The 13,373-nt window shown below is 41.5% G+C and overlaps 1 protein-coding gene across 1 annotated transcript in view; it reads right to left on the bottom strand.

The window, feature by feature from the left end:
- Window positions 1-9,961: 9,961 nt before the first annotated feature.
- dntt (deoxynucleotidyltransferase, terminal) overlaps window positions 9,962-13,373 on the bottom strand; it is a 101,401-nt gene continuing 97,989 nt past the window's right edge. The window contains exon 13 of the mRNA XM_020601464.1: window positions 9,962-10,284. Within this exon, the coding sequence (XP_020457120.1) occupies window positions 10,198-10,284 (87 nt within the window). The 3' untranslated portion in view covers window positions 9,962-10,197. The remainder of the gene's footprint in view (window positions 10,285-13,373) is intronic.

Genomic DNA, 13,373 nt, shown 5'->3' with positions numbered 1-13,373 from the left:
ATAATGTTCTAAAAGTATAAATGTGGCACCAAAATAAAATGTACATTCAATTGTCAATTATGAAATAATAAATTAACTGAAAACAATGTGGTGACATATCTTTAGGTGCACCACATACGCTCAAAACATTGGAGATGACAGTGGACTTTAGGAAGAACCCCCCAACCTTACCCCCACTCACCATACTTGGCAGCACTGTATCAGCAGTAAAGTCCTACAAGTTCCTGGGCTCCACTATATCCTAGGACCTGAAGTGGATGTCCAACATCAGGACCATCATCAAGAAGGCACAACAGAGGATGTACTTCCTGCGCCAGCTCAGGAAGTTCGACCGGCCTCAGGAGCTGCTGATACAGTTCTACAGAGGAATCATCGAGTTTGTTCTCTGCACCTCCATCACTGTCTGGTTTGGCTCAGACAAGTACAGACTTCAGCGGACAGTCAGGACTGCAGAAAAAAATAATTAGTGCAAGCCTGCCCTCCATGGAGGACCTGTACACCTCACGGGTCAAAAGGAGGGCGGAGAGGATCACTGCAGACCCTTCACACCCAGGACAAAGTCAGTTTGAGCTCCTCCCATCTGGACAGCGTTACAGGTCACTGTGCGCCAAGACAACCAGGCACAGGGACAGTTTCTTCCCCCAGCACATCACTCTGATGAACACTTAACCAACGACAGTATGACTGGACAATAACCCTCAGTGCAACACCTGTATACAGATTATACAGATTTGTACAGGTCTCTAGTTTTAAGTACTCTGATTGTATTCCTATTTATTTCATCTCAATAAGCATTCCATTGTCTGTCTGCATTGTTTACTGCCTGTCTATACTGCTTATTTTCCATTGATTGCACTGTTTGTTGCTGTTAATACTGCTTATTTTGTTATATTACACAGCTTTATGCTGGTTTACTGTTTACTTGCCCAGGTCTCTATTTTTAAGTACTCTATTTTTATTCCTTTATTCCTATTATCTCATCTCAATGAGCATTCCTTTGTTTGTCTGCATTGTTTACTGCCTGTTTATACTTCTTATTTTGCATCGTTTGCCCTGGTTGTTGCTTGTTAATACTGCTTATTAATTTTGTTATCTTACACAGCCTTATCCTGGTTTACTGTTTACTTGCCCCTTGCATGGTGATATGTACATACACACTGAGAGCCGATGTACCAGTGTCAAATTTCTCATGTGTCTGACACACCTGGCCAATAATGCAGATTCTGATTCTGATTCTTGATGGTCTTCTTTTCTCTCCCCACTCTCCATTCACCCCAACCTGTCAAGGCAGATAGCCACCCACTAAGCCACCCCATAGGACCCTTCCAGTGGCATGCTTACCAGACCTTTCTTGCCATGGTAATGACCATAAACACATTACAATTATGGAAACATAATGATTTAATTAGATATCGGCACAAAAACACATTGATTAGGGACAAACACTACTGGGTTAGGTTTAGAGAAAGGCTCTGGTTTAGATAAAATAACCTTTATAGTCATGGTTACAATAATAAAAACACAACCACAGCTGTGGAGTGGTCATGGATAAAACACACATTTCACACATTAAACATTTCAAACTCTTGTGGGAAAGTCCTGTGTTTTTTGACCCATCCATCTAGTCCAGCCTCCTGTTTGTTGCTCTATACGGTATATTACATCACCTACGTTCTAATATAACTCCAGTTTGTATTTGTTTGTTTGTATTCATTATAGATATGTACATGTAAATGTCATGTGAGAAATGTTGCACCTCTCTTAAAAAAGACTAGATGTGATTTGAACCACAGCAGATTTGTGGTCATGAGAGGGTCAAGATGAAGAGAGAAGAAAAATTATTCAGAAATCTTAGAGCTCACAGTCTTTTCCTCTGTTCCTTTGTTTCAGAGCTGGCCACAGCCATGCATCAGCTTCACTTCTCTCCAGCTGAGTTGATGTTGTGACAGGCAAGGATACAGTGCCCTTATTCTGTCACCTTCTCCCATTGGCTTTGACTGGCCCTAATACATGCATTCAATCCCCTACAGCACAGCAAATAAATTACTGTCTTCAGATACAATACAAGAGGAGGTTTGCTCAAGGAACTCAACTCAACCGTTATCAGTATTTGGTCTCGATCTATTTTGGTTCTCTCCTTTTCAGCTGTGACAGTGATAGGATGAATTTGCCAGTAGCTCAAACTAATGAAAACTGTGATGTTGCTGCATTAATGATTTGAATTTCAGTCAAAGTGATCTGGAATAGTATGTCTGCTTCTTTATGGCATATCGTTCACAGATGCTCGCTCTCACCTCTGAAGAATGTGTCCAAACAATTACTCACACTACACACTCCCTTAGTGTTCATCATGACCTTTTGTCATATAACTTTGAGAGGAAAGTGACAACTCATATTCTATCTTCAGACCATCTCTAGAGAAACTTTATGGCTGATGTATACTCCCCCTGGAGTGTGTGTCCTCCTCAAACTGCCACACATTCATCTTTGATGACTTCCTATCAGCCCACACTTGTATTATCAGCTCTCTCAATTATCTAAAGTGACAAATTAACAAAGCTGCAGAATGAGTTTAAAGACATTTTACATTCAAGTGTATCCATAGACAAATTATGAGACAATGGGCACAGACAGCAAGACAGACAGACTTAAAGGGGTGGCAAAGGACAAAAATAAGGATAATCAACTTTATTTGGCCAAGTATATTACACACAAGGAATATCTGCAGCGCCAACTCAACCGATGGCTCTAACCATCAGGGGCAGCTTGGGGGTCCAGTGTCTGGCCCAAGGACTGTTCAACACATGGACTGCAGGCACCGAGATTCGAACCTCCAACCCTCTTTTTGGGAGACAACTGTTCTACCCACTGATCCACAGTTGCAACAAAATGTGTGTCATCTCTTTGAGTCTTTTTGTGGTAATTTTTCATCTCTTAGTTGTCATCTGAGTAGTCCTTTTGCATCTCTGTGGGAGTTTTGCATCTGTTTGCAGTCATTTGCATCACTTTATAGTTGTTTTGTATGTCATTTTGTGTCTTTTTGCAGTTGATTTATATCTCTTGGTGGTAGTTTTGTATCTTTCAGTCAAAGTTTTGCATATTTTTATAATCATTTTGCATCTTTTAGTGGTTGTTTTGTGTGTGTGATCATTTTGCATCTCTTAGGAGTCATTTTGCATTTCTTTGCTGTCTTTATGTGCCCCTTTCTTACTACTCTGTGTTTCTGTGCGGTTGTTTTGTTGTCTCTGTTGTCATTGGCTTGGCTAACAGTCCATTTAACAGTTAAATTAAATGGAGGCTGTGACCCAGGAGCCCCCTAACCACATGCCACCTGAACCTTTCCCCTGCAGATCTATTCAGTAATCCATTCATGAATGTATCCCAGAGCACATTCTTGTTTAAAGGTCAGAAGTAAGGCTGCAATGCTGCAAGAGACAGAATAAGTGAGACCTGGTTGGCATATGCCATCAAGGTGTCAATATGAAGCTCCTGTGCCTCGATGGATCTGCCTGAGTTATAAGAATAGGTGTCAGACTGCAATGATTGAAGGCATTTGGCACCAGAATGTGGAGCCTGAAAATGATTGCATAGGTAGAAATGAAAACTGATTGGATAGCAAAATAAATTTTTGTCAGCAAATCAAACACTTTTATGCAAATTCCTCCAAGCAATTTTTCATATATTCACACATCTGTCATCTCGGTCAGACCCAGACATCAAGCATGCAAAAAAGAGGGAGGGTTTGCCAGACTGTGAGGAGCCAAAGACGATGATTTGCATGGAGGAAAATGGCCACATGTGATTGGATGAAAGTGATGTATAATCAGATGAGTTAGATCTGAAGCTTTAGAGTTGGACCTCAACAGAAGTAATTTGTACTAGGTGAAAGAATTTGGACAGCAATGAGTTACAAGGGCCTTGTTTAGTTTTACACATACTCTAATAAAGGTCAAAGGGCTGTTTTATTAGTAAAGAATAAAAATAGACGCATGGTTCGTTGAAGTGGGGTAGGTTTGTTTGTCACTCTGGTTGGGCCATTTTGTTGTCAGGTGACCAATATACACAGCTGTGTGTATAAGTGTACTTGTCCTCTATCTCATTTCCCCTTTGGTATACACACACACAAACACACACACACACACACACACACAGTGTTTCAGTTCCTTCAGTGGGAATTCCATTGACTTACATTCATTTCGGTGCTGAACCTTAACCTTAATCCAAGTCATCACTCTAAAATCTAATGATTTAATGTTTTGGGGACTTGCTTTTTTTCTCCATAAGGGTGTCAGGTCTCCACAGTGTGACTTTGTGTGACAGATTATTGTTACTTTATAGTTCAACTTCACTCAATTTTATAGGCAATTGTTATAGTTTTTACTCCACAAAATTTATTTTGTGTATCTAAAGTTACTTTGTACATTACAATTTTACATCCAAAACATATTGTCCAATTATTTAAAAATAGGAATGCTTTATTTTATTGTTCCTGTATTTTCCAGCTAATTTTACAGAAACCTTTCTCATAAAACAACTGTGTTTTGATTTGTGGACTTGCTTCCTGTTTGAGGCTTTTATTTTTTGTTATTCCCCTGTATTCTGTCACCTCACCTGCCCCAGCTTTACTCCAGTTTACAATCACCACTCATTGTGTTCACCCATTTCATGTTTTCATCTGGTCTCTTGTGTATTTATACTCCCTCTTTACCTCAGTCTCTTACTTGTTCATTTTGTCTCCACACCTCGTTGCCCCGTCATCTGTTTGCTACTCTCCGTTCCCTAGTGATGGAGAAACCAAAGCTTTCTGAATCACTGAATCAGTGAAGCAATTGTGTTGAAATGGTTCAGTGTTTCAACACATTTGAGACAATCATGTATGGCGATATCTGCTGGCCAACCCTCAACAGAGCATTTGCATGGAACAATAAAGGGCAAGGTGTCATAAAACCTTAAGGCACTGTTATGTATGTTTAACAATCAAGGTTCTATGTGCATCTTGAAATGTTTGACTGTTTTGTCTTTTAAAGACAATAATATACTTGTGTCATAATGTGATTGTGCCATCTTAAAATATTGTGTGTAATAAAGATATGCCTATGCAAGATTGATAGAAATGGTATTTCACAAACACCAAAATCTGAAACAAAATTGGGAAATGCTTGTGCAACTAGGGACTGTTATGACAATAGTTGTACAAAATGCTGGTGAATCTGGCATTCAAAGATTTTTATTTAAAATCAAGATCATTTCAGCTGAGTTAGGCTTCAGTCTGTCCCTCTTCTTTGTTACTACCTCTCCACCTTTGGAGAAGACCTTTTCACATGGCACAGAAGTTTCTGGCATATGAAGATATCTTTTGGCAAGCTTGTAAAGATTAGGATAAACCGCTGCCCTTGAGTCCTATTATTTTAATAGATCTTGTCCTCTGGAGAGGTAGGGCTCAGCCAAATAATGCTGACCCTCCACTGTTGCTTCAGCTGTTGCATTTTGAACTCTTTGAGTTGCACTTGCAGGAAATTAGAGCAGAAGAAGGTGAAACCCATTGTATGTGGTTTTGTATTTGAATGTCTATGTCCCAATGTGAGTGCATAACTGTATGCCAGTTTATCTAATCCTACCTAAACCTCACTCTCCCTGGCTGTCAATCAATGAAACTATAGCAATAACTCACGCAAAAAACTCTCCTCCGCTCAAAAAACCCTCGAAGTGTAGAAGGATTGCGCTCGTTTATAAGCATGGTGAGAATTTGATAACCCTGTCCTGTATTCAAAACCGGCGCGACATCGCCGATACACATGTGACATCATGAAGCTTCATTTGGGGAGCCATGTGATATCTTGCATGATGAAGCGAGGCATCGAAACATCTTGCCATGATACTTATGCTTTGAAAGAGCAATACTGTGCCGAGCTGTCTACTTCGACTATAACATCACTACTGTTCACCACACCCTGCCTGTTCGTTTTTGTTGTGGATTTTCAGTTTGTGCTTTCAGGTTTCAGGTTGTTTGAGGTTTTTGTGGTTTTGAGTTCTTTTGCTTAGCTCCCTGACTGAACTGTTTGTAAGTTTCTGTCAATGATCTCTGGTACTTGTGTCAGGTTGAGCCTCTTGTGTTTTTTGCCCTAGTCCTATGTTACAATCTTTCATTAAAAACCCAGTTTAAGCAACTCCTTGGCTCATGTGTCTGCACCTTGGGTCCTAACTAGTCAGTAAAGTCTAACAATCTGGTATTTACAGTAGCTGTAAATTACCAGGATATTCACCTATACAAATAAATGCCTGTACAGTCTGCTGTTAATTGTACAAGAAACTGAGAGAGTTCCTGTTAGTTTCCTCAAAAGACTACCCAAAATTATTAATTGTTAATTAAATACTACAGTGAGTCACTTTAATTTTAAGGTCTATCACAACTGCAAAATCTATGGAATTTTATAGCATGTGTGAGCACGACTGTTATTTGCTGTCATATCAGTTTAAAACACAAAACTGAGGAATTTCCAGCACAGCTAAAACCACAATTGCAGCATGATCAGCGAAATTATTTTCCAGTTAATAAGTGGATCTATATTACAATGTACCACAGTCTAATGTCATAAAGAACTAAATAAAAAAAATGTTAGTCTTTCTAGGACATTGCATATATCCATCCATTATCATCCACCTATTTGAGACTGGGTTGCAGTGCAACAGGTTCAGCCAGGCAGTCCGGACATCCTTCTCCCTGGCAACGTGTTTTAGCTACTCTAATGGGATTCCGAGGCATTCCCAGGCTAAATGAGATATATAATCTCTCCAGTGTATTCTGGGTCTGCCCCAGGGTGTCCTACCAGTTGGCCATACCCGGAAAACCTCCAAAGGGAGGCACCCTGGAGGCGTCCTGATAAGATGCCCAAACCACCTCAACTGGCTTCTTTTGATGTGAAGGAGCAGTGGTTCTATTCCGAGCCCCTCCTGGATATCTGAACTTCGCATGCTATCTCTAAGGCTAAATCCAGCCACCCTGTGAAGGAAGCTCATTTTGTCCACTTGTATTCATAATCTTGTTCTTTTGGTCATTACCCCACTGCATATATTGCAATCTTTATTTTTTCACTTATCTTTCTTAAAACAAACAAAAAACAATGCCAAGCATTGCCCTTTCAATCATATTTCAATAATATTGTTCAATAAATGATTCTTGGCACTGCAGTAATTCTCTGTGTACTGATTTACAACCACAGGGATCATTGGCGTCACTTATAGCCGGACTTGAACTCCATTACTGTATGTGTACATAAATAAATATAATTGCATTATAAGTAATGGAGTAACGGTAACAAGTTCCTATCAGCAGTAATGATAGGACCATGTCACCCACACCAATGTTTATGCTTTGCTTTGCTGATTTATGCCAAACTGTTACGGCGAGCTGTGTGTGAGTTGTTTAGGACCCAGTAAATATGCAGATTCGAACCCAGGCTAGACAAGAAAAATGTATTTAATGCTCCATGAAAACAAACAAAACAGAGCCGGTCTCGTCTGCTGATCTTGGGGCAGCTGGGCACACTGAGTTGACTGGACTACTGTCTCCCGGGGTGAATGAGAGGCGTTGCTCGCTAAATAAGAACAGAGAGAGAATTTAAGAACAAGCAGCAGGTATGGTATAGATTGTTTCTGGTAGTCACTCTGGGGACCTGAACAGCTGAGTGCGCCGCAGGCCCAGGGAGTAGTCCAGGGAGGGGGAGACTGGTGCCAGAGATCTCGGGTTCGGTGTGTGGGTCCCCTGATGAGGCAGCGCTGGCTGAGCGGTGCGACGTAAGATGGTGGCGCTGCCCCAGGATTGCCTTGGAGCTCTGAGAGGAGGAGCAATTCACAAAAAGCAGTCCAAAAACCAAAAACTCCTTTAAGCGTGAGAAGGGCACGAAAACCGATACAACAGAACAATGCGCAATAACAGTTCACAATGTTGCGAAAGGAGCGCAGATCAAACAATGGCCCATAAACTTGAGGCCTTGATATGAACATGAAACGTAGTTACCAACAGGATAACACATATAATCTGGCAACGAGGACGCACCAACGCTGACCCTATATACTGCTCCGATAATGGAGAGCAGGTGTGCCTCGTCGCCTGGAATGCACCCTCACCTGTGCGGGGGCGGAGCTGTTGGAACTACCTGTGCTTGCTACCGAGGTACATAGGGCGGCCCGGGTCACGGACGTAACACAAACAGTGAAAGTCCATGCTTTCTGAATTACTGTCCTGTGTAACAATCAGTAATTACCTGAGTTCACTGAGGTTAAGAATAATCAGTGGTATTATTTGTCCTGCAGAGCTATCTCCTGCAGTACAGCCAGATAAAGGAAGAGAAAATGTAAACAGTCTTATATCTGTGTTGTGTTTTTCTATGTTTTACCGTACACTCAAAATGCTTTCACACTAATTGGCAATTCATGCACCAGTGTTATCACTGGGGGTTCAATGTCTTGCTCAAGGACACTTCAACATGTTGACTGGACAAGCTGGGAATCAAATTGCTAAACTTCTGGTTAGGAGACGACCTGCTCTATCTCCTGAGCCACAGCCACCTCCACTCACTTAAAGATCTGTAATACCATGTAAATGTATTGGTCAAAAGGGAATGCGATGGGGGACTTTGGAAAACACAGTGTGTATTGTTGTCACTGCACATCTATTGCTTTTCAGCATTACAAACCGTTTAAGGACCAAAACAATATGTGAATTCTTAAATTGAATGCTGTGGCCTTTTAATCCCTTCACACTGGTTAATATTTAATGTGGAAACTGATATCTCATTTACACTTAAAAAACAATGAGGTAAAAGAGAGGGCAAATGTATTTCTTTTTTCTTTAGCTTGATTTTATTGCACTCTGGGGAAATCTAATTTTTGGTAAGACTTCATCCCTGTTTTTAAGTGAAAATGTTAGATAACCCAGGAGAACAGAGTGTTAGTTTCATCCAGCTGGTTAGCAAAGTCTTCTTTGTGTCAGCGAGGTTGAAAGAGCAGCATATGGGAGAGAGAGTGGCAGGAGGAGGCCCAGGTTGAGTCCTTAAAGTGTGGCACTGTTTTACTTAAAGTTCATAAAATAGGATGATTGCAATGCAATGCTTTCATCTGTCTCTGTTCTTTTTAAAACATCATGGGATAAACTGGGGACTGTGCATCATAGAAAAGTGTTTTGGGTTGTGGAAAGCAGGGTGGATCATGTCATCGCTGGAGAAACAAGTCACACTTACCCAAATTGGCCAATAAAGTTTCTTCATTAATTGTCCATTGTCCTACAGAGCCAGCATACATTTGAAAAATAAGGACACAATTCTTAATAAACAAACATCTTACATAAATCATAAGCCCAAGTCAAAGCAATAAAATGATGGATGTTTTATGCTCTGGAGCCGGAGTTACTTTGAATACCAATATCCCCCCATGTAGTTAGTGGAGTCATTTACCTTCCATCTGAATTCGTCATGATTTCCTGGTGCAACTGATTGCCTCTAATTTCAGCTGAGCATCTGGATAAGAGGATATATTGTGGAACAAGAGGGGAGGCTATGGGTCTTTGGATAGCAGAATGCCAGCTAAATGATCTTCAGTGGACGTAGGCTTAAATGGAAGCTAAATGGCGACAGCAAACACTCTTCTCTCTGAAGCTCATTACTTGCCTCTCAGCTCCCCAGAGACCTGGCTCAGCTTCATGCCGAGCACTTTCCTGCCAGGAGGAGGGTGATTACAACATTTTGCTTGACAAAAGCAACCCCCCCCCACCACCACCACCACCACCACCATTTTTCTCACCACTTCCTGTCTTCTGCATCACCCTCCCCTTTCTCTCACCCTCTTCCCTTGTTTGCTTTCTTCTGGATTTCTTTCAAGCTCCCTCTCTCCTGCACCTCACAGGCACCCCAGATGATTCATACTTTGATTTGTTTTTGTGCCCTGCTTATGACTGAACTTAGAGACAGGCAAGCCGTGAATGGTAAAGAAGAGTGTTTACTTGCTAACAGACAATGGTGAACAAGCAGAATTATGAAGCATGTAATCCATACAACAATAATAGCAACAAAAACAACAACACAAAAATGTAAATCAAAAGCAGTTTGAAAGTGAATCACAGGAGAGTTGCAAAATGGCAAGCAAATGGGATAAACAGTGATGTACGCACAGGGTAACATCCAGCCAGGGAGAAGTGGAGGCTTACGCATTTCTCTGCCAAGGCTCAATGTACTCAAGACCCAGATGGGTAAAGATGTCCTTTTCAGTCATAGCTGCCAGAAACTCTTTCTGGGGAGAGAACAAACAAGCATAAATTGATGAGTTGTGCAAAAATGTGTGAGACTTTGTCTCTGTGACATCAGGAGGAGAGGCTGATAGTGTGGTGCAGAGAGAACAGTCTGCTCCTTAATACCTTAAAGACTAAGGAGGTCATTGTCGACTTCAGGAGAAATAAAACCGACCACTGTACATCAGCAGGGACTGTGTGGAGAGGGTGCCGGCCTTTTGCTTTCTGGGAGTCCATATTAAGGAGGATCTGATCTGGGGCATGAATATCTCTAAACTGCTTAAAAAGGCCCAGCAGAGCCTGTACTTCCTACAGGTGCTCAGGAAAAACAACATCTCCCAGAGACTGCTGGTGTCCTTCTATTGGTGCTCCATTGAGAGCATCCTTACATACTGTATATGTGTATGGTATAGCAGCAGCACAGTGGCTCTGAGGAAAATGCTCCAGAGGGTCGTTAATACGGCCCAGGAGAGCTTCGGCTGCCCTCTCCTCATTCTGGAAGAACTACACAGTTCCCGGTGCTTCAAAAAAGCCCAGAACATCATTAAGGACACTTCACACCCAGGATGTTCACTCTTTGAACTGCTGCCGTCAGGTGGATGGTTCAAAGCAATCAAATCAAGAACCACTGGATTCAGGAATAGTTTTTACTCAATAGCAGTTACCACACTCAATGCTGCTAAAATATAATATGCCTGTGTGTGTGTGAGAGAGGGCGTGAGAGCTCTGCTGTTTATTTTGTTTTTGTAGAGGGTTAAATTTTTTATATGGTCTTATTTCATATGTTATGTTTTTTTTTCTATCACTGTACCGACTGGAGGCCACTCTAAAATTGTGTTGTACGTGTTACAATGACATTAAAAGATTATCTTCTCTTATCACAGCAGATCTGCAGATTTTCAGCTTTAAGCTTCAGTAGGCCTAATAATGTTAATGTCTTATACCTGCAGTCTTTACCAGGGGTGGGCAATTAATTTTTACAAGGGGCCACATGAGAAACCTGAACTGTGTTGGAGGGCCGAACCAACGATAACTTGAACTTAATTCTGCTCAATATTCATTATCTCCCATTGTAAAAAGCAGTAAATTATATGTGTTGATTAGCTGCTACTGGTAATCAGAAGAATAAGCATATTCCATAAATATTTATATAAATATATGAAACAGTGGTGTAGGTCAAACAGGAAAATACTCCTATAGAAGTAATAAACTGTAAAAATAAAAACACACATTACATCACAGTTCCATTTTATTTTCTACTTCACATAACACTGAAAAGGTAAGTATGGTAAAGATATGCATTTTCAGTTCATTTTACTTGTTCAGTGGTAATCAGAAGAATAAGCATATTCCATAAATATTTATATAAATATATGAAACAGTGGTATGGAAAGTTTTGTAAAAAGTCTTTGTTGGTTATGCAGTTTCACTAGCAAAGCATCCGACTCTCTTGCACGCTCTTCATCCGACAAGTTCTTGTATTTCTCCTCATGTTTGGTCACGTAGTGGCGATTCAAATTGTAATCCGTGAACACAGCAACCTGTGTACCACAAACTAAGCGCACCGCTTTACCTTTGACTTCTGTAAACAAATACTTTCCAGTCCATGCCTTGTTGAAAATGCAGCATTCGGCATTTTCTTTTTTTGGCGTGAGTTGACATTTTGAGGTTTAGCTGGCCAACATCACCTGTCTCTCACCCGGTAGGTCGGGGATCTTAAGTTCACCCGTGAATTTTTTTCATTCATGTTCTGATTTGATGGACCTCACACGGGCCGGACAGGGACACCCAAAGGGCTGGATGTGGCCCGCAGGCCGTAAAATGCCCGTAATTTACTGTGCTTGTACTTGGACTCCTATCTCCACTGAAAGCCATCAGTACCCATCCATCCATCCATTTTCATCCGCTTCATCCGAGACCGGGTCGCAGGGGCAGTAGCCCGAGCAGAGCCTCCCAGACTTCCCTCTCCCCACACACCTCCTCTAGCTCTGCCGCTCGTCTTCTGGTTCCTGTGTCCCTCCTGCTGACGGCTCTCCTGCTCATTTTCTGGTTCCTGTGCCCCTCCTGGTCTCCTCATCCCTGATGGTTTCTCTTCTTGCCTGTCCTTGGTTGCTCCCTGCCTGCTCCCTGCCTGCCCGGAGCCTGCTCGTCTTCCTGCCACCCTGAATACCTGTGTTTTGTTAAATAAAACTGCTTTCTTTGGTTCCCACTCCTCTGGTCTCTGTGTCTGCCTCTGGGGTCCGCCCTCACAAACCGTAACAATCTCAGAGGAAAGTAGGACATACAGTAGATCAACGGAGGGAGATTGAACTTCACTTCAGGAACAGTCACTGCAGTGACCAGCATGACAATTGCTTATCGCAGCAGCTTCTCCAGGGGTGGTATTTATATCCGTGATCAACACGACAAATTGCTCACCTGGCGGTATAGGCGTAAGTGCCACTTGAACACACAACACATACTACAGCAAGCAGCCAACTAGCACATACGTTCTGCACCTGCTTGACAGAAATAACTCCCCCTACCAGCAGGTGACAGTATCTGTATTCACCATTCAGAAAAGGAAAGAAGAAGAGCTAGATAGCAGAAATACCAGTGTAACAAAGCATTATTTGCAAAGCTCTCGTTTACACCAGCTGCTGTTTTTAGCTGCTTCTAATTGATAACGTGTCTGATAAGAAATTTCACATGATATGCAGAAATCCGAACGAGTTTATTTTACAACCTAAATTATGACAACCCAGAGTTGAGTCCAGCATGCAAGGTTGCAGTCTTACACACCTCTCTGCTGTCTCTTTGCAGCTGCTACCTGCCCAAAACTCCCAGTACCCTATAGAGATTGTCTGTCTGCCCCCCAACCACTTATATGAGTTATTCTAATTAAACTTAATTAAAATTAAGACTACTTCTCTTATAGTAGAAAGTAATAGGACAATCAAATGTGGACTATTAAATATCAGATTTCTCATCTAAATCTCTGTTAGTGAATGATTTGTTAAGTGAACATCACACTGATTTATTGTGTCTTGCTGAAACATGGTTACAGCAGGAAGAATATGTCAGCCTAAATGAATCCACTCCACCTAGTCAC

This window comes from Monopterus albus, unplaced genomic scaffold (genome assembly GCF_001952655.1).
Source record: "Monopterus albus unplaced genomic scaffold, M_albus_1.0 scaffold3.1, whole genome shotgun sequence".
Lineage (NCBI taxonomy): Eukaryota > Metazoa > Chordata > Actinopteri > Synbranchiformes > Synbranchidae > Monopterus > Monopterus albus.
Note: the sequence above shows the minus strand (reverse complement) of the source record. Positions and strands in the feature narration are given on the sequence as shown.